The sequence below is a fragment of the Anomaloglossus baeobatrachus genome, chromosome 1 (genome assembly GCF_048569485.1).
Source record: "Anomaloglossus baeobatrachus isolate aAnoBae1 chromosome 1, aAnoBae1.hap1, whole genome shotgun sequence".
Taxonomy (NCBI): domain Eukaryota; kingdom Metazoa; phylum Chordata; class Amphibia; order Anura; family Aromobatidae; genus Anomaloglossus; species Anomaloglossus baeobatrachus.
Window position 1 is genome coordinate 765,206,387 of NC_134353.1, and position 21,471 is coordinate 765,227,857.

At 41.3% G+C, this 21,471-nt stretch overlaps 1 protein-coding gene across 1 annotated transcript in view; it reads left to right on the forward strand.

Moving 5' to 3' along the window:
* The first annotated feature begins 877 nt into the window (after window positions 1–877).
* The window catches only part of SUSD2 (sushi domain containing 2), a 384,373-nt gene continuing 363,779 nt past the window's right edge, over window positions 878–21,471 (forward strand). The window contains exon 1 of the mRNA XM_075324313.1: window positions 878–1,197. Within this exon, the coding sequence (XP_075180428.1) occupies window positions 1,131–1,197 (67 nt within the window). The 5' untranslated portion in view covers window positions 878–1,130. The remainder of the gene's footprint in view (window positions 1,198–21,471) is intronic.

Consider the following 21,471-nt stretch of genomic DNA (forward strand, 5'->3'; position numbering starts at 1 on the left):
AGCTAGTCCAGGATGTCACATTTTCACCTCCTCCCCATTGTGGGCTGGCCCTAAAGTTAACCCTGTGATGCCTGAACATAGGATCAGGAAGCACACAGTGAAATCTAAACATATCAATAAGGAGACAATGACCTCTTGTGGCCAGTATTAGTACTGCGGCCCACATAACATTATCCATCTTATACACTATACATTGTACCTTCCATTACACTATCTTATACTCTAGCTACTACAGGTCATATGACACACTTACATTAAAACCATTGATGTCTTTGGGGGAAACATGACCACAGGTTTACTTCTTTACAACTGTGTAATGTATAGGGAAAATAAGACTCGATTGCTGTTATAACAAATGTATATTCATATGTTTAGATTGGATCCGTGCCCCATATTGGGCTGAGAATATAGCACACCTCTCAGTACATCACAAAGCGTACCTGTGGTTTCAGGAGAACTTGCAGCAGAATGTCTGTATCTGCCTCTAGCTCCTCTGACACAGTAATTACACAGTTGCTTATTTTCATATGAACTAATCATTTCTGAAATAGAAATTAAAATGACACTTTCAAATATCCCTTAGTTGGCGTGTATAGGAAAGTGGTGGAGCAATAGTTTTTCAGAATCAGTGCATAACTCCGCTGAAAGATGCATTCATATATATCTGCCAGCTAATCTATGTTTTCGCATGTATAAGTGATCAATAATGTGAGGTCCGTCATTATAATCACTATCTGTGGATGTTTCGCAGGCTTAGATCTGCTTTGGGTGCCCGAGTATGAGAGAATGGTCTTTGTACTGTGGAATTGCTTCCTGTCAGCAAAGTATAAAGCCTGAACTTCTCTCACGTTGTCAGTTGTTCCCTGGGAGAGCTGCCAGGCTGTGTGTGGAAAGGCTGCCTTCTCCTTTACTGCTTCTGGCTGCTCTACACACAGGGCTTCCCCACCACTGAGGACAGACACAACCTTCTCTGTTCCAGGAGTCTGCCTGCACTTCCCCCCAGTTCTGTGTACTAGAGCTGCCCTAATGGGGGAGTCAGCAGCAGCTGTTTGACCACCATCCCTCACCCCATTGCCAGGCCTGCATCACTGCCCTAAGCTCCAATACCTTGTGCTAGACTGCAGCACAATATGCCTTCACTACTGCACTTTACTGTATGCTTCCTCACTGTCTTCTACTCTACTATCCAGGTCTCAGGTAAGCCAGTCACTTTTCTTATATGTTATGTTACATGATGTATCACTCCTGATTTAATATCTGTCGAAAGTGTAAAAGTGGTAAGTAGTATGAGTGACTGTACTACCATATGGGATACAGGCCGAAAGGCTAATGTAACAATGATGCCCATACACGTCGTGACCTGACGACTTCTCTGAAGTCATAAAGTTAGATCAGTAGAGGCCTGAGGGCTTGAGACCCCCACCGATTGTTAACGAACGGTCCGAAGCTTCAAGCTAAATATTGTGTCCCCTCGTGTTTTTCTGTGATCCATTTGTATACTGTATGGACAACCTGTATATGAAGACTATTGGGCAGAATGGTGGCTCATTGGTTAGTACTTGATACAAATGCCACCAAAGACAACACCTGTAAGGAGTTTGTATGTTCTCCCCATGTTTGCGTGGGGTTCCTCCTGGTTCTCCGATATCCTCCCACACTCCAAAGACATACTAATTGGGAATTTAGATAGTGACCAACCAATGGGGACAGTGATGATGGCTGTAAAAATGTATGAAATAAGTTGGTGCTATGTAAACAAGCATAATAAATGTATACAACACCAAAACACTTGATCAAAACTTTTGGAAAGACACATCACATGTCAGAAGATTCTGAAGATAGTACAAACCCGTAAAGAGTATCCAAACCCTCCAGACTCTTCTCTGACAGATGATGGCAGGGGATAGAAGAATCGACCATGTTTCATTTCAAGGCCCCTTTTTTTCATTCTCAGAGGAGCTTAGTCACCTGCTGACAAATCTTACAGCAGCTTACTGCTCTCATTCCATTGTGGGGATGTAGGAAAAGTTGTTAAAAGCATTCAATGTGGCATAACTACCCCAGCAATTTTCAGAAGGGGGCTTATGAAACACCAAAATTGGGCTCTGCTGTCCTGAATAGGGCAGAACTCAGAAGTGTGTATGCACAGCCACTGCTCCATTCATTGTCTAAGGGACTAGAAGAGCTCTATACTCGGCAATCCTATAGACAATAATGGAGAAGACCCTGCTGCTGTGTTTCTCCACACCCTTCAAGATGATGCTGTAAATTGTTGGTGGTCGTAGAGATCATCAGGTTATCCCCTATCCAATCAATAGAGGATAACTTATTTTTTTTGGAAACAACCCTTTAAGTCAACCCAACTGTTTTTGTTTATACAATGTCGGGCTACTGCTGCTGGTGTTATATGACTTCCATTATTTAGAGTTTTACATGTTTGCATTTCTGATTCCTTGACACTCTGTTAGCTTATGGTTACTGAATTTGGTTTCCTGTGGATATTTTTGATTATCATTTTCTAATATGTTTGGTAGGTTATTTAAAAATAAAGCACCACACCAGCCTTTTGGGGTTTTTTTCAGCGCTGGAGTATTGCTTTAAATCTAAGTCCCTGGTATTATAATTTCCTGCCGCTAACATCATAGTTTTTTGGTGCCTCTCTGATCCTGCAGCACCATCTTATGCCCATAACTTCTGACTAGCCGGAAGTCACAAGTTACCTCACAAACATTCAATGCTACTCTATGAGAGCCAGAACGAGGCTCTCATAGACTTGTATTGATTTGTGACCTCCAGCACGCCTCACTGGAACAGCCGGCAGGCAACAAACTGACAGAGTGACCAGAGTGACGATGGAAAAAGATGAAAATGGTGGCAAGTGAGTATAGGACAGAGGGCAGGGGACTTACATATAAAGCACCAGTCCAGTGGTGAAATAAAAAAAAAACAAAACAAAACACTGGAGTGGTGCTTTAAAGCTGCAAGCCTAATTTTTAGACTGGTCTTCTGATGGTCTACTGTAACATTTTGCCCTTTTTGGATATTTATAGCAAACTTACCTTCCAGAATAAGTGTTAATATTGTTAGACTTTAAAGGGTATTCTATCTACACACATTTTTGAGTGTATGTCATGAATGTTTGGCATGTCACGTATGCCTGAGCTAGTAGCACATATGTGTGGTCCTCTCTACTGTAGTCTATGGATAACTTCAGAGCCAGCCTTTGTGACGGGTCTGTATGGCTACGTTCTGACATTAATGACATATTCTATGACATCTGTTATTCATCTTGGATATTCTTTCAGGTCACAGACGCCATGTGATTGGCAAGACCATCGTTATTTAGAAATATAAGTTTAAATAGAAATCTAAAAATTGATTTGTTACTATATTTATGGACAGTGATAGTTCTGAACGTATTCTCTGTCAAGTCTGGCACAAAATCATAAAATACTAGGTATTACTAATAAGCAGAAGGTCGTGCTTTGTATCTCTGTACTGTCAAGTAAAACAATGTTCTAAGTGGTATTTGCTTCTTAAAAAAATGTTTTCATATTGAAAAAGAATACCATCCCTTTATGGTCGGTAGACATCTAGGACCCCAACAAATCAGGTCTAAACTGACACTGTTTCCTCTTTCTCTAAGGAACGATGTAGGCCCCAGAGGTTGATCAGAAAGTGATGCTCAACTATAGTTGCTGAGTACCTAACTATTCGTACTCGCTATTCTCATAACGAATACTGTCTAATACTCGTGAGTAACGAGTAACCCGAATGCCGTACTATTCCTGCGGGTACCAAATAGTGCGGCATTCAGCTTTCTCGTTACTTTGCGAGTTTTATGGACTCTGTAAAGATTAAAAATAATGGTCTCTCTATTACAGTACTTAATTCCTGTAGTACTTGGGGGTGTATTACATCCGGGCCCGGTGATTTGTCTACTTTAGTGATTTTGAGGCGGCAAAGTATTTCCTGCTGGGTTTTAGATATACATTTAATCCTATCAAGCCAACATTAAAAACTTCTCTCTGATTTTAAAAAGGAACCTGTCACTCTGAGAAATGCTTTTTACATGTAGATTAAGAGTCAATCTACAGATAAGTAACATTTAAACCCTATTTAGCCGTCTTACTTTTGCAGCAGCTACAGAGAGAAAATGAAGTTATATTCTCCCTGTAGCCACTAGCTTCCAGTCCTTAGAGCGGTGCAGGGAGCTGTCACAGTCACCACTTACTATATGGTCAGAGTAGGTGTAACCACTCCATTTTCATTGACAGCCTGCTCTGCACACACTCATAGTTGAGTTCACAGGTTCACGATAAGTTCCCCACATTTTATTGCTTTTACATGGAAAAAAAAAATCAAACTTTAGAATAATACACAAGTGCTGGAAACTTATGAATATATCATAAGGATAATGCCAGCTGATTGCACAGGGAAAGGATTCACAATCTTTTGTAGCAGGCATCCAACCTACATATAGCCTCTACCAGAATAACAGTGGTGTCCCTGAGGAAATACTACTAAACCTATATAGAACAATCCAGGTCCACAAATTAATCATTCAACAATATAGAAAGTTTATTAAATATTGTACACAATTCATGTAGTTATTAAAATACTTTATACATAGGCTTCTGTAAGGAAAATTGAAGGGGATAAGTCGCACTGCTTAGGAGTAGCCTATTGGAACTGCAGACAGCCACAGTGTGTCACTATGTGTAACAGTTAGCAATGGTTCTATAAGTATATAGGACACACGGTGTATTTAACTGATATATATAGCCTGCAGGCAATCATATAGATAAACCACCAGTAACAACATAACATCTGAAGGTCACTGATTCACAGTAACTAAGCTGATAAATCACTGATGTCACCCTGCACAGAAGTGATAACTCACTAGTAATAACTTATGAATAACGTGCAGTGCTGCAACACTATACCCAGTATCAGCCAAGTGATATACTAGCAGCCATAAAGTTTAGTATGTCATTGCACTATAAGCGTTACCTGCAGCCATATTACCAGCAGTCAAACAGTCCAAGAGGCCGGTAATGGGCGCATCGGGCGTCATGATGTGCGTCCGGTGGGTGAGTCGCACAGTGAGTGCGTCACGCAGTCACATGATCACGAGTCACATGGTCCGTAAATGCATGACGCGCCGATTGAGTCGGCGTCATGGAGGCGGAGCTAGGTTCCGGTCTCCATGGACGCCTAATGTGACGCCCTGGACTAGCCAGGTAGTCACAGACATAACACCACACACACTCCCTTCCCTAGACAGTCACAACAGTCAAACAAAAACCGTTGTTGCCTCCCTCTAGGGTCTAATGTCCACACCAGGTGGGGCGGAGCCAGGCGGTTGGCCCCACCCACCGAGGAGTTCACAGGTCTGGAGGCGGGAAAAGCAGTGAGTAGAGTTTGTTGAAAGTGAGAGGACAAAAACTGCAAATGTCTGGGTCGGAGCCCAGGCACTGACAGCAAGGTTGGCAGACAGTGGTGGCCATCTGCAGGAGTTAGTGGACCTCTGCAGAGCTGTAGGACAGGGGTTGGGTGTTGGCCCGCCGGTACCGAACCGGGGAGCAGAGTGAAGCTAAGCACACAGGCAGGGCCATCGGACCCCGACCAGGCTTGGAGCCGCCGACAATAGTCAAATCTGAGTGTGACAGGAACCCCAGGGGTTTCCCAACAACCAAGACCCGTCAGAAGGCAACAGTCCACACCGAGAGGATATACAGCCACCGCCATAGGCTAAAGATCCAAGGGCCAGCACCTGCAGGCAAAACGGACTCCTACGGCACCTATACGCCGGGGAGCGGACTACCGGTGGGCAACCACAAGAGTCAGAACATTCTAACAGGTGCAGGGAAAGACAGCCACCATCAGCCGTCCGGGGAGAGCACAACACTGCAGCCGGCTGCGGGACCCGTCCATCCAGCCGTTTGGTTTACCAGAGACTCTGTCATTGACTGTCTGAGTGAGTACACCAGTGCCATCCGGCACCACGCCGTGCTGTCACTGCAACCCTGCACCCCCAGCCATCCAGCCTCCCCGTATCACCATCGGGCCCAGGGACCACCAACCCCTACCCACGGAGGGGACAACATCCTAGCTGCTCCCTACTATCCTTCCCGGGATTCCCGTCACCAGCAGCGGTGGTGCTAATAATCACCACGACCCGTGGGTGGCATCACGAACTATCTCCCTAAACAAACCACCCCCTTTTCACTCGTGGACGAGGAGAGCTGCTCAAGTCCCCGGGTCCGGCCCACCGCTGGAGCCGCCGAGCAGCAGCAGAAGACCCGGACCCGAGCGTGGCGAGCGCGTCCCCTCCGCCCGTGACACTAGCGTCATGCATTTACGGACCATGTGACTCGTGGTCATGTGACAGCGTGACGCACTCACTGTGCGACTCACCCACCGGACGCACATCATGACGCCCGATGCGCCCATTACCGGCAGAAGCTAAACAGCTGTGACGGAACATGTGTGGTATATATGGGGGTGCATATTCTGCTTTCACCATGCCTCCTGACGAAACCAGAAGCGGTGAAACGCGCGTCGAGGTGGGAGTGGCCTCTTGGACTGTTTGACTGCTGGTAATATGGCTGCAGGTAACGCTTATAGTGCAATGACATACTAAACTTTATGGCTGCTAGTATATCACTTGGCTGATACTGGGTATAGTGTTGCAGCACTGCATGTTATTCATAAGTTATTACTAGTGAGTTATCACTACTGTGCAGGGTGACATCAGTGATTTATCAGCTTAGTTACTGTGAATCAGTGACCTTCAGATGTTATGTTATTACTGGTGGTTTATCTATATGATTGCCTGCAAGCTATATATATATCAGTTAAATACACCGTGTGTCCTATATACTTATAGAACCATTGCTAAGTGTTACACATAGTGACACACTGTGGCTGTCTGCAGTTCCAATAGGCTACTCCTAAGCAGTGCGACTTATCCCCTTCAATTTTCCTTACAGAAGCCTATGTATAAAGTATTTTAATAACTACATGTATTGTGTACAATATTTAATAAACTTTCTATATTGTTGAATGATTAAGTTGTGGACCTGGATTGTTCTATATATCTTTTGTAGCAGGGTCTGACCCCTTGAAGCACATAGGAAATTTTTATAAAACCAAAGTAAAGAACATCATACAAATTATACTTTAGCCAAAATAATTAATAGTATTGAATGTAACCACATGATTGTGCAAAACTTAAAATCTTTATTGATAGAAAAAAAATTGTGTACACAACTGCCAAAAAGATTTGTTAATAACAGCCCATTAAAAATCCATTAGGGCAGTGTGGTCACATTGGTAGGTCCAACACTAGCATAATATAATATCCCTCAGAATAAATTAATATATAAATCATTGGAAACAAAGTACAAAGCACTACACAAAAATACTGATGATAATGCTCACATTCTTAATACATAATTACACTGACACGTATTATATTACACTAATCTCTAGAACAGGACATTTTCTGTATAGACTATAGATCATAAATCCATGGACTTGATATGACTAAGGATGTGAAGCCTAAAATATATGAAATTACTTTATGTGAAATCTTAATAAATCAGTATAATATAAAGAGGTCCTTGTCTATGTTCATCAGAGCATAACGTAAAGTGCTTAGTTAGGTGTACTGTAGATAATCTCTTTTATATCTTTAGCACTCAGCATAGCCTAAAGTGTTTGTCACAACATTGACTTTACCACATCCATTGGATATCTGATAACTTTCTGATTGGTGTCGCGCCAACTGCAGGGACTCCCACTGATCCCAAGAACCAAGCTCAAAAATGTTCTGTCTGATTGGCAGAATCTGTATGGGAATACTGGAGAAACTAGAGCACTGTGATTTGTGATCTCCTGTAGTACTACATAGAAACATACAATGGATGGCTACTGTTCCACTCCAATAGGTAATTTCAGAGCCCCGTTTTTGGGATGAGGGGTTCAATTTCTCAAACCCTCACCAACCTGTAAGCGGGTGGACCTATGGTTGTGTACACCCCTGAAGACGTCAATGGTTCCATTATAAATGTATGACGTGCCTTTTGTGCTAAGTTATTGTAACATGTTAGAATCCCTCATGGCCACAGGACTGCCAATGATCATAAGAGGTCACTGTTCTCCTGTTCACTCCTGTATAGTACTGATTGAAGGTTTAGGAATTTTCAACAAAAGACAGCAGGGAAAGGGACAGTCATGGCAGGGTTAACTGCAGACCCATCCCAAAGTGGGGTGAAGTGAAGGAATATATGAGAAGAAGTAGTTTGTGGTCTAGCTCTTGTGTAGTAGAAGCAAGAGAAAGAAGTCAAGTAAAGAAGATGTGTGGGTAGACTAGGCTTGGAATGTACATGTAACTCTTCAGACGTGTACTGAGCAAAGGGGAACTCCTACCAAGCAAGCTTTGTGAAAAGTGTAGAAACAGTGTCAGAATAGTGGAAAGGGGACCTTAGTGAAGAAGGGATGCCTAGCAGAAGGGCATTGGCATTGGGACATCAACTCTAAGACCAGTCCTTGGAAAGTAGCATATCAGTGCCATGGTAATAATAGCCACAGCAACACTCCTGGACTCATATGGTTTTACATTGGTAGGATGCAGACAAACCAGTCTTCCGTTCACTCTTGGGAAGACTGTGCAGAAGAGAATAAGATCTTGCCTGTAACCCTCCTAAAAGACCCAGTCTATGTTAAAGTGGAGAATGGAATATGTATTACTTACTATACATTGTTCTTGAGTTCACCTGAATATAAAGAAAACAAAATTTTTAAACCCTGGCTTGGACTTTATGTGAACTCAAGAGGCAGTGGTAACGCATTACATGCAGCAGAGGACACGGTGGTGGTCTCGGACCTAGAGGTACTAACACAAATGAGTTACGTTCCCACATACACATCACCCTTTTGTGTGGTGGGGCAAGGAAAGTGAAGCCCTCGTTAATGACTACCGCCCTGAGCATCTTTACAAATCGAAAAGTTATCACCTATTCTGTTCATAGGATGAAATCTGCGATAATGGAAATAACTCTTTCAGGAATCACGTTCATATACTCACTTTATACATGTAATTGACCTTAATAGATGAAATACAGCGTGAATTACAAAAGTGCCTCATATTGTGTAAATTGAAAGCTGACCTACACATAGGGAAGCATTTATGATAATTAGAGATGAGTGGAGCAATTAACAAAGGATCGAGTTTGAGTCAAATTTCCTAAAATTTGTGGTTTAACACGAATTTGAACATTTGCCCGACACCATTTCCTATACTGCTGAAGCACCAGATAGCAGGTGAACTCCATTTAGCATTGCTGCTCAGGTATCTACTTAATATCCTGCATCTATGACGTTTCACGGATTATCATACCTTGTATAGCGGTGGTCAGTACCTGGGCCATCATAAATTAAACGTTCCCGTTGAAGCATAGTTTGTACGGCAGAGTCATTTTTCATCTCCAAAGTCACTTGGTAAGTCTCTCTCTTCTGTACAGTATAAGTTTTTTCTAGAATTCTTTTGAAGAAAGATCGTGTATTTGTTGCAGATGTTTTTATTGCAAAGTTTTTTCTTACATGTGGATTTAAGGAGATCTAATGTAAATGGACTAAAAGTACTAGTTTAAAAAACAGTAGCGAAAAATGTAAAATAAGATTAAAAAGCAAGATTGCCAATGATGTATGAAGTAACAATAAAAGCCACTTCAGCACTAAGATCTCTTTAATAATGTACGATGTTTGCATTGTGAAATCAGGTGACAGATCCGCTTTCATTGTTTCAGCTTCACAATTGCATTTTGAAATACATTTTCAGAATCCTCTGACATTATTTAATTCTCAACTGATTTGAATCGTGAGGACATATGTTGTAGATTATGAATAGAGTTACAATGTAGCTTCACCATTAATACCAATCTCAAAAACACTGGATCAGACATGTGGGATCAATAATATAGAATTCCAGGTTCTGATTGAAATATAACAATAATAACTGATAGAACCAATTTTACAGGAAGGTACTCAGTAAGAACAATCTTTTCACTACTGCAAGTTTTAAAGAGCATAAGGTCTCGTTTTAAGGCCGCTTTACACGCTGCGACATCGCTCAAGCGAACTCATTGGGGTCACGGAATTTGTGACGCACATCCGGTCGCTTTAGCGATGCCGGTGCGTGTGACACCTTTGAGCGATTTTGCATCGTTGCAAAAACGTGCAAAATCGCTCATCGGTGACATGGGGGTCCATTCTCTAATATCGTTGCTGCAGCAGTAACGAAGTTGTTCCTCGTTCCTGCGGCAGCACACATCGGTACGTGTGACACCGCAGGAACGAGGAACCTCTCCTTACCTGCCTCCCGCCCGCAATGCGGAAGGAAGGAGGTGGGCGGGATGTTACGTCCCGCTCATCTCCACCCCTCCGCTTCTATTGGGCGGCGGATCAGTGACGCAGCTGTGACGTCGCTGTGACACTGAACGAACCGCCCCCTTAGAAAGGAGGCGGTTCACCGGTCACAGCGACATCGCAGGGCAGGTAAGTAGTGTTACGGGTCTGGGCGATGTTGTGCGCCACAGGCAGCAATTTGCCCATGTCACACAACCGATGGGGGTGGGTACCCACGCTAGCGATATCGGTCACGATATCGCAGTGTGTAAAGCGGCCTTTAGACGAACATATTGAGCATGAGTATTTTCTGTATACAAAACAGGTATGGACACCAAAAGGCCAATGCAAATCAATGTGCTAGCTCACATGAACATTTTTACACGCTGTCTGTAAAAAGTCACCGCATGCAGAATTTTGATTCGGATTCCAGATCAAACTCGCAAATTATAAGTCAATGGGTGTGCAAAAAACATTTTATACTAGTTGACATCTGTAGGTCATGTGTTTCTCTTGGATACATTACAATTAATAAAATAGGAAACTATATTTAATCTTTATTGATTATAAAATCAATCATGTAAACGACAGATGTTATTCGGATGTACAAAATGCACACACAGATGGCCCACGGATGTCGAAACTGGACCCACGGATGTACAAAATGGACACATGGATGTAATACCGATAAGAAACACAGACTTATTTTTCATATGGTCTTGCCAATCAGGACTTAGTCACAATTAAAGCTTAGACTTTGGAAAGTTGCAGTATAAAGTCACATTGCGACATGATTGATATCATATCAGCAGATGAAAAATAAAGATATTTGAGAGGTTGTCCACATCTTGCATGTTTAAAAGCAGTCATGCGTGGTCCTAATATTAAAAAACATACTCACCTACTGACCTGCCATCACTCCTAATTAACAGTACCTGGGTCCTTGCTTATCTCTTTGGTCCCTTATCTGTTGTGACTGCTACAACCAATCAGTTGCCGCAACCCGTCTCTGACATAGCGCATCCTCACAGTGCACAGTGCGTGCAATGTGAGTATTCACTAGTCTACGTTTACATATTGTGACTGCAGACTTGTGAGTGGGCAACCCCTTTCAAGACTGCCACTGCATATATGTCACTCTTAATGAAAGACTCGTCAGAGTATAATGTGCCAAATTCATTAAGAGGCACAAGCCACTTAAAGCACCACTATAGCATTTTTTTTCAGCATTGTAATGCCACATTAAACCAAAGCCCCCTGCCCCTATCATATACTCACTTTCCGACATCTTCACTTTTTACCAATTCTGCTTCAGTCTCATGGCGCCATCTGGTGACTATAAGTTCTGACTGGCTGGAAATCAGAAATTGCATCACAAGCTCCCACTGCATCTTTATGAAAGCCAGAAACTGGCCAGAACGAGACTCTCTTAGACTTGAATTAAGTTGCGACCTCCAGCACGCTCGATGGAACACTGGAGCTGGCTGCAGGTCACAATCACCGAAGACCAACTGGAGCGCCGGCAATAGTAAATTAAGCCGATAGAAGGTGAGTATAAGGCAGAGGACAGAGGACTTAGATTTAAAGCACCACTCCAGTGGTAAAATAAAAAAAACATAAAATGTTGCAGTGGTGCTTTAATTAATTCAGCGCATCTTCTCAGTGGCGTGTGCTGGAGGGCCTGGAGTAGCATTTCTGGCATAAAAAAATACCAGCACTTTTGCTGACTTTGATGGGCAGGCATGGCTATGTCCCACACTGGCTCCTCCCCAGAATGGCCCATTTTGGCAGCGTTACTTTATACGGATGCAAAATCTTTGCAGAACTCCATGTTGTGCAAAAACTTTGGGATTTTTCAAAGCATTTTATGCCAGTTTCTGAGATAATAGATTTGACCGGTTGCCCCCTATGTTCCGATCAAAGGTCCAAGTCCCCTAAGGAGGCTTAAAAATAAAGTAAAAAGTATTTAAAAATGTTAAAAATAATAAAAAAAAAATCTAAAAATTCAAATCACTTTCCCTTTTCCCCTGATAACACTGTAAAACAAATTACAAGAATACACTTTTTTGGGTTTAATACGTGACCATAAAAGTCCGATCTGTGAAAATACAAAATTTATTACCTGATTTGTAAAAACTGTGAAAAGAAAAAGTATCGAAATGCCAGAATTACGGGTTTCTAGTTGCTACATTTCTACAAAAATATGCAATAAAATGCAATCAAATCATCGTAATTATACTGACCTGGACAATCATATATTATTACTGTAGAATGAATGTCAAAAAAAATAAAACTCAAAAAACAATAGTGGAATTGCAATTTTGTTTTCCTCAATTTCACTTTAATTGCATTTTTTGTTTCATTTTCTAGTAAACCTTTTGATAAAATGGATATTATCATTTAAAAGTACAAATTGTTCCTCAAAAAACAAGCCCTCATAAAAAATTATTTAAATAAAAGTTACGGAAATAAAAAAAGTTACGGCTCTTGGAGAAGGGGAGGTAAAAATGAAAGCTCAAAATTGAAAAATGGCTTGATCCTAAGGGGTTAAGGTACTCCACTCTGCTATTGCTGGCTCCTTATGGGTAAATTGTTGGATGGGAGGTATGTCCTCTTGAAGTTGCTGAAGATTTGTGCACTGAGTAGCATTTGCCAAGTCTGCTATTTAGGCGGGAGACAAACGGTCATAGGACTCGTCTGAGAATGTCATTACACGACCCGTACCAGCCGATGTCTCTCCTGACCCAAGTGTGTTGACTTCATGTACCTCTATTCAGCTGGCACGCTCGGGTCAGGAGAGCCGCTGGCTGGTCCAGGCAGTGCGATGCCATTCTCGCTCGAGTCATACAGTAGTGTGACTTCAGCCTTAAAACAGAGGAGATGAGGATATGAGCTCTGCTAGAAAGAGAAAATCTCCGCTAAACAGTGAAGTGCTTATTGAGACTCCTGCAAGGGTGAGCTCTCCTATCATATCCATTGGTCTGTACCTAAGAAAAGGTCTTGTATTTTTTGTTCCTTATTGAAGCATTTTATTTTCATAAAGGGTTCTAGGTCTTTCCCACGAGATTATAGACCATAAAGCTTTTAAGTGCTATCCAATTAAAACAAGAAATTACCTAATTCACAAGATGGGTGATAACTTATTGATCTGAAGGGGGCTGGCTGCAATAATTAGCAGAATGCAGCGCTCACCAGTCTCATTGGGAATAAATGGAGCAACGGTTGAGCATGTGCATTGCTACTCCATTCTCAGGTAGTTAAAGGGAATCTGTCAGCAGGTTTTTGCTACCTCATCTGAGAGCAGCATGATGTAGGCAAAGAGGCCCTGACTTCAACAATGTATCACTTAGTTTAGTGGCTGCAGCTGCTCTGACATGGTGAAAGATTTGACATTTTGCATGTAATAGTGGTGAGAGAGCTGTTCCCGCCTACACCAGGCTTTCAGTGTACATTTGCATAGACATAAGCTGCTATTCACATAAGGGGTCAGAGTTGGCCTACAACTTGCACACTGATGAGAACCATTAATAATAAAGATAAGAGGCTTAAACTAAAATTGCAGGTAGACAAAAAAAATGACATCAAGGTGTTGGCGGATGTTAAAGACCTTGTAACAGACTAACGTAACAGGACAGGTAGCAAAGACACAATAACAGACTAACAGATGTTAGAGACCTTATGGTCCTCAACCTTCTATTTGATGATGCACCACAGATGCTTCATAGGGTTTAGTTCTGGAGAAATGCTTAGCTTTTCCAGCACCCTTTACCCTCAGTTTCCTTAATGAGGCAGTGTTTTTCTCAGAGGTGTGTTTGGAGTCATTATGTTAAGGGTGCTTTACACGCTGCGACATCGCTAATGATATATCGTCGGGGTCACATCATTAGTGACGCACATCCAGTGCCGTTAGCGACATCGCAGTGTGTGACACCAATGAGCGACGATCAACGAGCGCAAAAACTTGAAAAATCATTGCTCGTTGACACGTCGTTCATTTCCTTAATATCGTTGCCGCAGGAACGACCAACATCTTCTTACCTGCATCCACCGGCAATGAGGAAGGAAGAAGGTGGCATGTTCTGGCCGTTCATTTCCGCCCCTTCGCTTCTATTGGACGGCTGCCGTGTGACATCGCTGTGACGCCGCATGAACCGCCCCCTTAGAAGGGAGGCGGATCGCCAGCCAGAGTGACGTTGCAGGGAAGGTAAGTGTGTGTGACGGGTGTTAGCGATGTTGTGCGCCACGGGCAGCGATTTGCCCTTGTCGCACAACCGACGGGGGCGGGTACGCTCACTAGCGATATCGGTACCGATATCGCAGCATGTAAAGTACCCTTTACAATACTGCCCTGTGGCCCAGTTTCTGAACGAAGGGTATCCTGCTGTGCTTCAGTATGTCACAGGGCATATTGGCATTCATGGTTCTCTTACTGAACCAGAAGGTGTCTTGTGTTTTATTTCTTTTCATTTACAGATTTGTAATGGGGGGTCTCATAGACACTTACCATTACTAATCAAGGCCTTAGTTGCAGCTGTGAGCCATCATTAACCCTTTATTACCCTAATTGCCACCGCACCAAGTCAATAAGGGTGAGCTGGGTAAAGTTCTGGGATTGTCGCATCTAATGGATGTGGCAATCCTGGGTGACTTCAGGCTATTTTTAGAATGGGGAGCCCAATAACCATGGCTCTCCCCAGCCTGAGAATATCAGCCTCAAGCTGTTGGCTTTATCATGGCTGGGTATCAAAATTATGCCGTTTTTAAAAATTATTTATTTAAATAACTTTTATTAAAAAACCACATGCGGTCCCTCTTATTTTGATACATAGTCAAGATAAGCACACTGCAGCCTGTAGCCGTATGCTTTATCTGTGCTGGTTATCATAATAAGGGGGCCTATGAAAATATTTTTATTTATTTATTTTTACACCACTATAGACACGCAGACAGCATCTGTGATTGAAAGCAGTCAGACACGCTGTCATACAGGATCGGGTTGCTGCCTGACCGCAACCAGTCAGATGGGCGAGGGAAGCAGTGCATATGTATGTAGGATAATGAGTGCCCCTGAAAATAGTATGAGTGCCATGGAAGTAGTGTTACAGACAGGCGGGAGACTGGTAAGTATAACTTGCTTGCTTTACCCTTTTTTCTTTATTTTTCTTTATTATTTTTTCACTACCCGAGCTGCTAGATTTGGATACTTACCCGGAATTCCATGAAAATTCTGGGCCTGGGGTGGGTGCACGGGTATTTTGAATCGGATCTGGACTTTTACAGTCTAGGTCCACCCATTACTACCAGTAAGCTGTTTCAAGACATTCGCAAACTTATTGTTGCAAAATATACTGATGGCATTAGTTACATAAGAATTTCGAAACTATTGAATGTTCCAGTGAGCACTGTTGCAGCCATAATATGGTAATGTAAAGAATATAATTTTAACCATAAATCGGTCATAACCAGGTGCTCGCTGCAAGATTTCAGGCAGAAGAATGAAAAAAATTATCAGAAGAGTTGTCCAAGAGCCACAAACCACCTGTGCAGAGTTACAGAAAAAACTGGAATCAGCAGCTACAATTGTTTCACACAAAATAAAAAGCAATGTATTCATAAGAAGAAACAAATCCAGCGGATCACAGGCAGGAATGAATAAAAGAAACTGTTTATTTCTTACTTTAAAATCCAGACATGCGGCAATGCGGCAATACAACAACAAACAAACATATTTTATGTCCCGTCATATATTGACAAGAATATGATTCCGAGGAGCTTACGGATCAGTAAAACGGCTACCTCCATATATCCGGAGACTTTTTCTATTGCATGGAACAATATAGTGTCAAATATGATGAAATGGAAATGGATAAAGTTAATAAGGACATTGTGAATTTTAAAGAAAAAATTGATCATCATAAGCAACCAGAGAAGGTTAATAAACAAAGAAAAAATGGACATTAATCTGAGAAAATTAGAAGAAAAAATTGTTGAAGCAAAAAACGGAAATTTGAACGAGATATTAAAGACTGTGAAACTGACAATGTCTATTCTTGGAAACTCTAACGCCCGAGGAGATCTACTGTATACTTAAATATTCAGGACTAACATACAAAGAGGATGAACATAAGAGGGTTAGATTCTTAGATGGTTCATCTGTTACCTCAAGGGAGCCTACGGACACTCGGGATAATGTGTATGATAAACATTTTCCACCTCTTCCCTCCAATTATCGATGAAAAAACGCAGAAGGAGGTCGGGGAGAAAGCATGGGCATAACAAGAAGCTCCCCGAGGTTCAGAAAGAAAAATTGAGTTGTCCTGTTATTAACTTGCCTAGCCAAATATTAACTGCTGATCAGATCAGAGTGATGTCTAGAGGTTTGGGATTTTTCACCTGCTAATAAATTTGACATTTTTCAAACCCTATTGGACGTTAATAAGTAGGAGAGAAACCTCACCCTTAGATGCCACTTCGCTTATGACACACGTGAAGGGGTTTCTATTAATGTAAGATTGGATCATTTTCAACAAGTTTCTAAGGTTAACGATGATTTTTGTGTATTTGATTTTGAGGAACTGATACATTTGTCAGCACTTAGGCAGCTAGAATCTGAAAGCCATTAGTCCAATATGGTCTTAAATAAAATCTTTCTTAGACCTAATCCTTGGTTCTATCCCCTTAAACCCAGACCAAGTGTCTTGGATCAATTTCAAGACCTAATAGAAAAAGAATTAATAGCTATAAACCATCAGCCAGGAGAAACATATAGCAACCTTATCAAACAGGAGAGTGTGGCTTTAAATATGGTGAGACCGGCTGACATAGGGGGTGGGATCGTTATACTTGAAACAGCATTATATTATCGATGTAAACACGTGATACTTGATAATAGTGAAATATATCATGAAATTAAAACAGATCCGACTCTTGGTTTCAAGGAAGAACTTAAAGATCTATTAGAGGAGGGAGGGAGTACATATGGAAGCAATAGATGATCATTTCAGAAGGTATATGTTTGTGGAGTGTCCTATCATCTCTATATACCACACTATGCCCAAGATCCATAAAGAGAAGTCCCCCCTCCCATTCAGGCCAATCATTGCCGGTATTGGTTCCCTAAATGAGAATTTGGGATCATGGGTTGATTTTTATTTGTAACCATTAGTTTGTTCTTTGCCTGGTTAGATTTGTGATACAAAATCTGTTATTAATGGTATACAGGGTCTTTGCTGGAGTTCCGAGTATCATTAGTCTATATCCCTCCCTTCCACACAATATCGTCATGGATATTCTTATATATTTTTTGGATAAGTTTAGTACATACTGTATACTACTCCTGTTAAAGAATTTTTGTTTCTGTTGATTCAATTTTTATTAACATATAATTATTTCATTTTTGACAATAGATTTTTCTTGCAGAAACAGGAAGTTAGTATGGGGGGAAATTTTCCCCCTCATTAGCTAATATTGTTGTAGCAATATGAGAACGACGACTTATTATCAACAAATCTAATCCATTTAGGGAAAATATTATTTTTTATGATTGCTATATCGATGACTTGATATTTGTGTGAAAGGGAGGGGAATTAATATACAAATCATTTATGACATACTTCAGTAATAATCAATTTAATCTAAAATGTACATCTAACTTGCAAAAATTGGTTATTAATTTTTTGGACATTACACTTATAGGCGATGCGAGTAATGGAACAGTAGAAATTAGCCCCTTTAGGAAACCAACTGATAGCAACTCAATTCTATATGCACCTGTCATCCTGCCCATATTGTGAAAAATATACCCACAGGAGAATTAAAGGGAACCAATCACCAGGATTTTTGTATATAACCTAAAGCCAGTGCTATACTGGCACTATCAGGCTGATTCTATACATAACTTTAGTGGTCAGATCGGACATTTAGGTTTTGAAATCCAAAAAAGTAAAGTTTATAAAATTGGCAGCTGCTTGTTGAGTGGCAGTTGCAATGGAGCAGATAATATATTGATAGTTATCCCCTCCCCCTGTTAGAATTAGCATAAGTATTATACAAACAATTCACTTTGTCTGTTGCAGGACCTGTGTGAGGTCATACCCATGTGACCAGAAGGGGCGGGGCCTCAGCCAACAAAGCTGGATACCAGGTCACATGGGTATGACCTCACACAGGTCCTTCCTAGTGAAAAGTTAAATCAATGGTATAATACTTATGTTAATTCTAACAGAGGGAGGGGATAACTATGAATATATTATCTGCTCCACTGCAACTGCCACTCAACATGCAGCTAATTTCATAAACTTTACTTTTTTGGATTTCAAATCCTAAACATCCGAGCTGACCACGACAGGTATGTAGAGAATCAGCCTGATAGTGCCAGTATAGCACTGGCTTTAGCTTATATACAAAAATCCTGGTGATTGGTTCCTTTTAATAAGAATGAAGAGAAATTGTAGTAATAAGGACAATTTTGTGAGGAAGAGGAAATTATGTGGGTAAGGTGGATAAGGTGGATAGGAAGAAAGTATCTGTAAATAAAACATACAATAGTTCTAAATATACAAAAAACGATAATTGTTCTGCGCCTATCACTTTCTCCACTAAATTTAGTCCATAATATCACAACATAATACATCAAGAAATATCTGTCTATTTTGAATTAAAATCCGACATTAGCAAGTACTTTGAAATCTAATTCTGTACGGTTTGTTGCCAGGTGAGCCACTACCCTTGGCAACATTTTGTGTCCCAGCTATCATACACAAAATGTAGAGAAATCAGATAGTACATGGCTCACATATGAAGGTTTTTTAGATGCAGCCACTTTCCTTGTAAGGTTTATCAGTTTATTGCTGGGGTGATACCTTTGTTTCCTATTCCACAGGATTGCAATATCAGCTTAAGAAACATATGAATTATAATAGTGAGGGTGTAATTTATCTTATTGATTGTACTATGTGCTGTACACAATATGTAGGCTGTACAGTCTTACCACTGAAGAACCGCGTCAGACGTCATATTCTGATGTGGGTAAGACATATTCTTTAGCGATTTCAAAACATTTTTCTTTGCAACATGGAGGAGATGTTTCAGGTCTAATGCCGGAGTCACACGGTATGATCTATCATGCGATCGCACGAGCAATAGTACCCGCCCTTGTCGTTTGTGCGTCACGGGCAAATTTCAGTAGTGTAATTTCATTACACTTTTTTCCTGTGCAATTTCTCATTATTACACATCACTAAATTTATGGACATCTATAGTTTGATATCTTTGCCTTTGTGGATTGGATGAGTTGTTGCCGACATCTGGTGAGAAATTTGTGTCAATAGCACCTTTAGAAAGATTTTTAATACGAAAATTGGTTACGTGTTCAATACTTATTTCACCCATCATAACTTTATCTGAGTGTTAGTTCTCCAGAAGGTATTGTTATGTGGTGTGGTCAGTGGATTACACAGATTAGCGATGTCAGCCAACAAAGAAAAATATATACTCTGTACATCGTATGAGCAATGAGAGAAACAATATGATTAATACTTTTTATAAAACAACTCCTCATGCCGTTTTATCTCAGATTAGTAAGTATTCCCAATTGATTACTGATAGTAATGTTTATTTAAATAGGATTTAATTGGACATGAGATTAATCTGAAGCATAGGAAATTATTAACCATAAAGAAGTTGTTCATATTTAATAAGTTAAACATTCGGCAGGCATTCTGCCAGCTGAAAATGTATTGTGGATTGGTAGGGAAGCGAGCCGAGTCTGTAGTGCATCTGCATGATCTCATAGATGTGCAAATGTACAAGGCTCTTTAGCTTAATGCCTTTAACACAATAAACTTTGCTTTCATTTTGTAATTAAATTTGGATCATCAAATATTTTAAAAAAAGAGAGGCTTTTTTTTTGCAGAAAATCTCCAACATCAATCAGATTTCTCCTTTAGGGCATATGATGCAGCACTATCTGCCGCTATTGCACTAAAACAGAGTTCTGCTGCCATTCCAGGGAATAGGGAGTGCTGCACTGACTTTACAATAATATTCAGTGTCGGACTGAGCTGCCAAGGGCCCATCAGTAACACTAACTCTGGGGGTCCACTGTCCAGCTACATGCAAATATTACATTAGCCTTATTCACACATTTATCTGTACTTCTATGTAATAATGCATTGGTTAGTTTGTTAAGTGAATGATGAGCTGCTACTTTTTTCTGTACAAAGTAAGTAATGTAATGGGGCCAAATACTGCTGATATTGGGGGGTAAGTACGCCCCTGTGCCCTTGTGGGCCAATCTGAGCATGGTCATAGTGTTTACAAGTACCCATGTAAGGGGGCGAACTAGGCCTGTGTGCTCCTGCTCTGAAGACATGGACCGCATTGTATTATAGTAGTGGGAACTGTGTGCATTAGTGATGTGTCGGTCGCGAACGATCCGACACAAATATCCGTCTCCCTGCAGTGACCGACAGGAGCCGGATCACTAGTGTGAGCCAATAAAATCTCTAAACGTCTCTTTTCGCCTCTGAAACCCCGCCCACCCGCGGCTAAACTCTGCCTACTAAACAATCTAATTGGTCACTTGCAAGTGGGCGGGGTTTTGCCGCAGGTGGGCGGGGTTTCAGCGTCGTCACTATAATCTTTCTTAAATATTTGTTCACCTGGGGTGAACACATATTTAATAAGGAGCCGATAAGGATCTGAAAGATCCGGCTCTTTTCGGTGAGCGGAGCCATGGGAACCGGATCACCAAAAAGAGCCGGACTGCCCACCACTAGTGTGCATGTATTTATTGTGTATGTAATGTGTTGATGCATAGAGTATTAGTGTGGCTATCTAGTGGCAGATTTTAAGTACTGCTCCTAGATGTAAAGATTGGAATCTGCCTAGCAACAGGAGGACTACAGGCAGAAAAGAGTAAAGGGGGCTTTACACGCAACGATATCGTTAATGAGATATCGTTGGGGGTCACGTCGTTAGTGACGCACATCCGGCGTCGTTAGCAATATCATTGCATGTGACACCTAGGAGCAACGATCACCGATCGCAAAAGCGTCA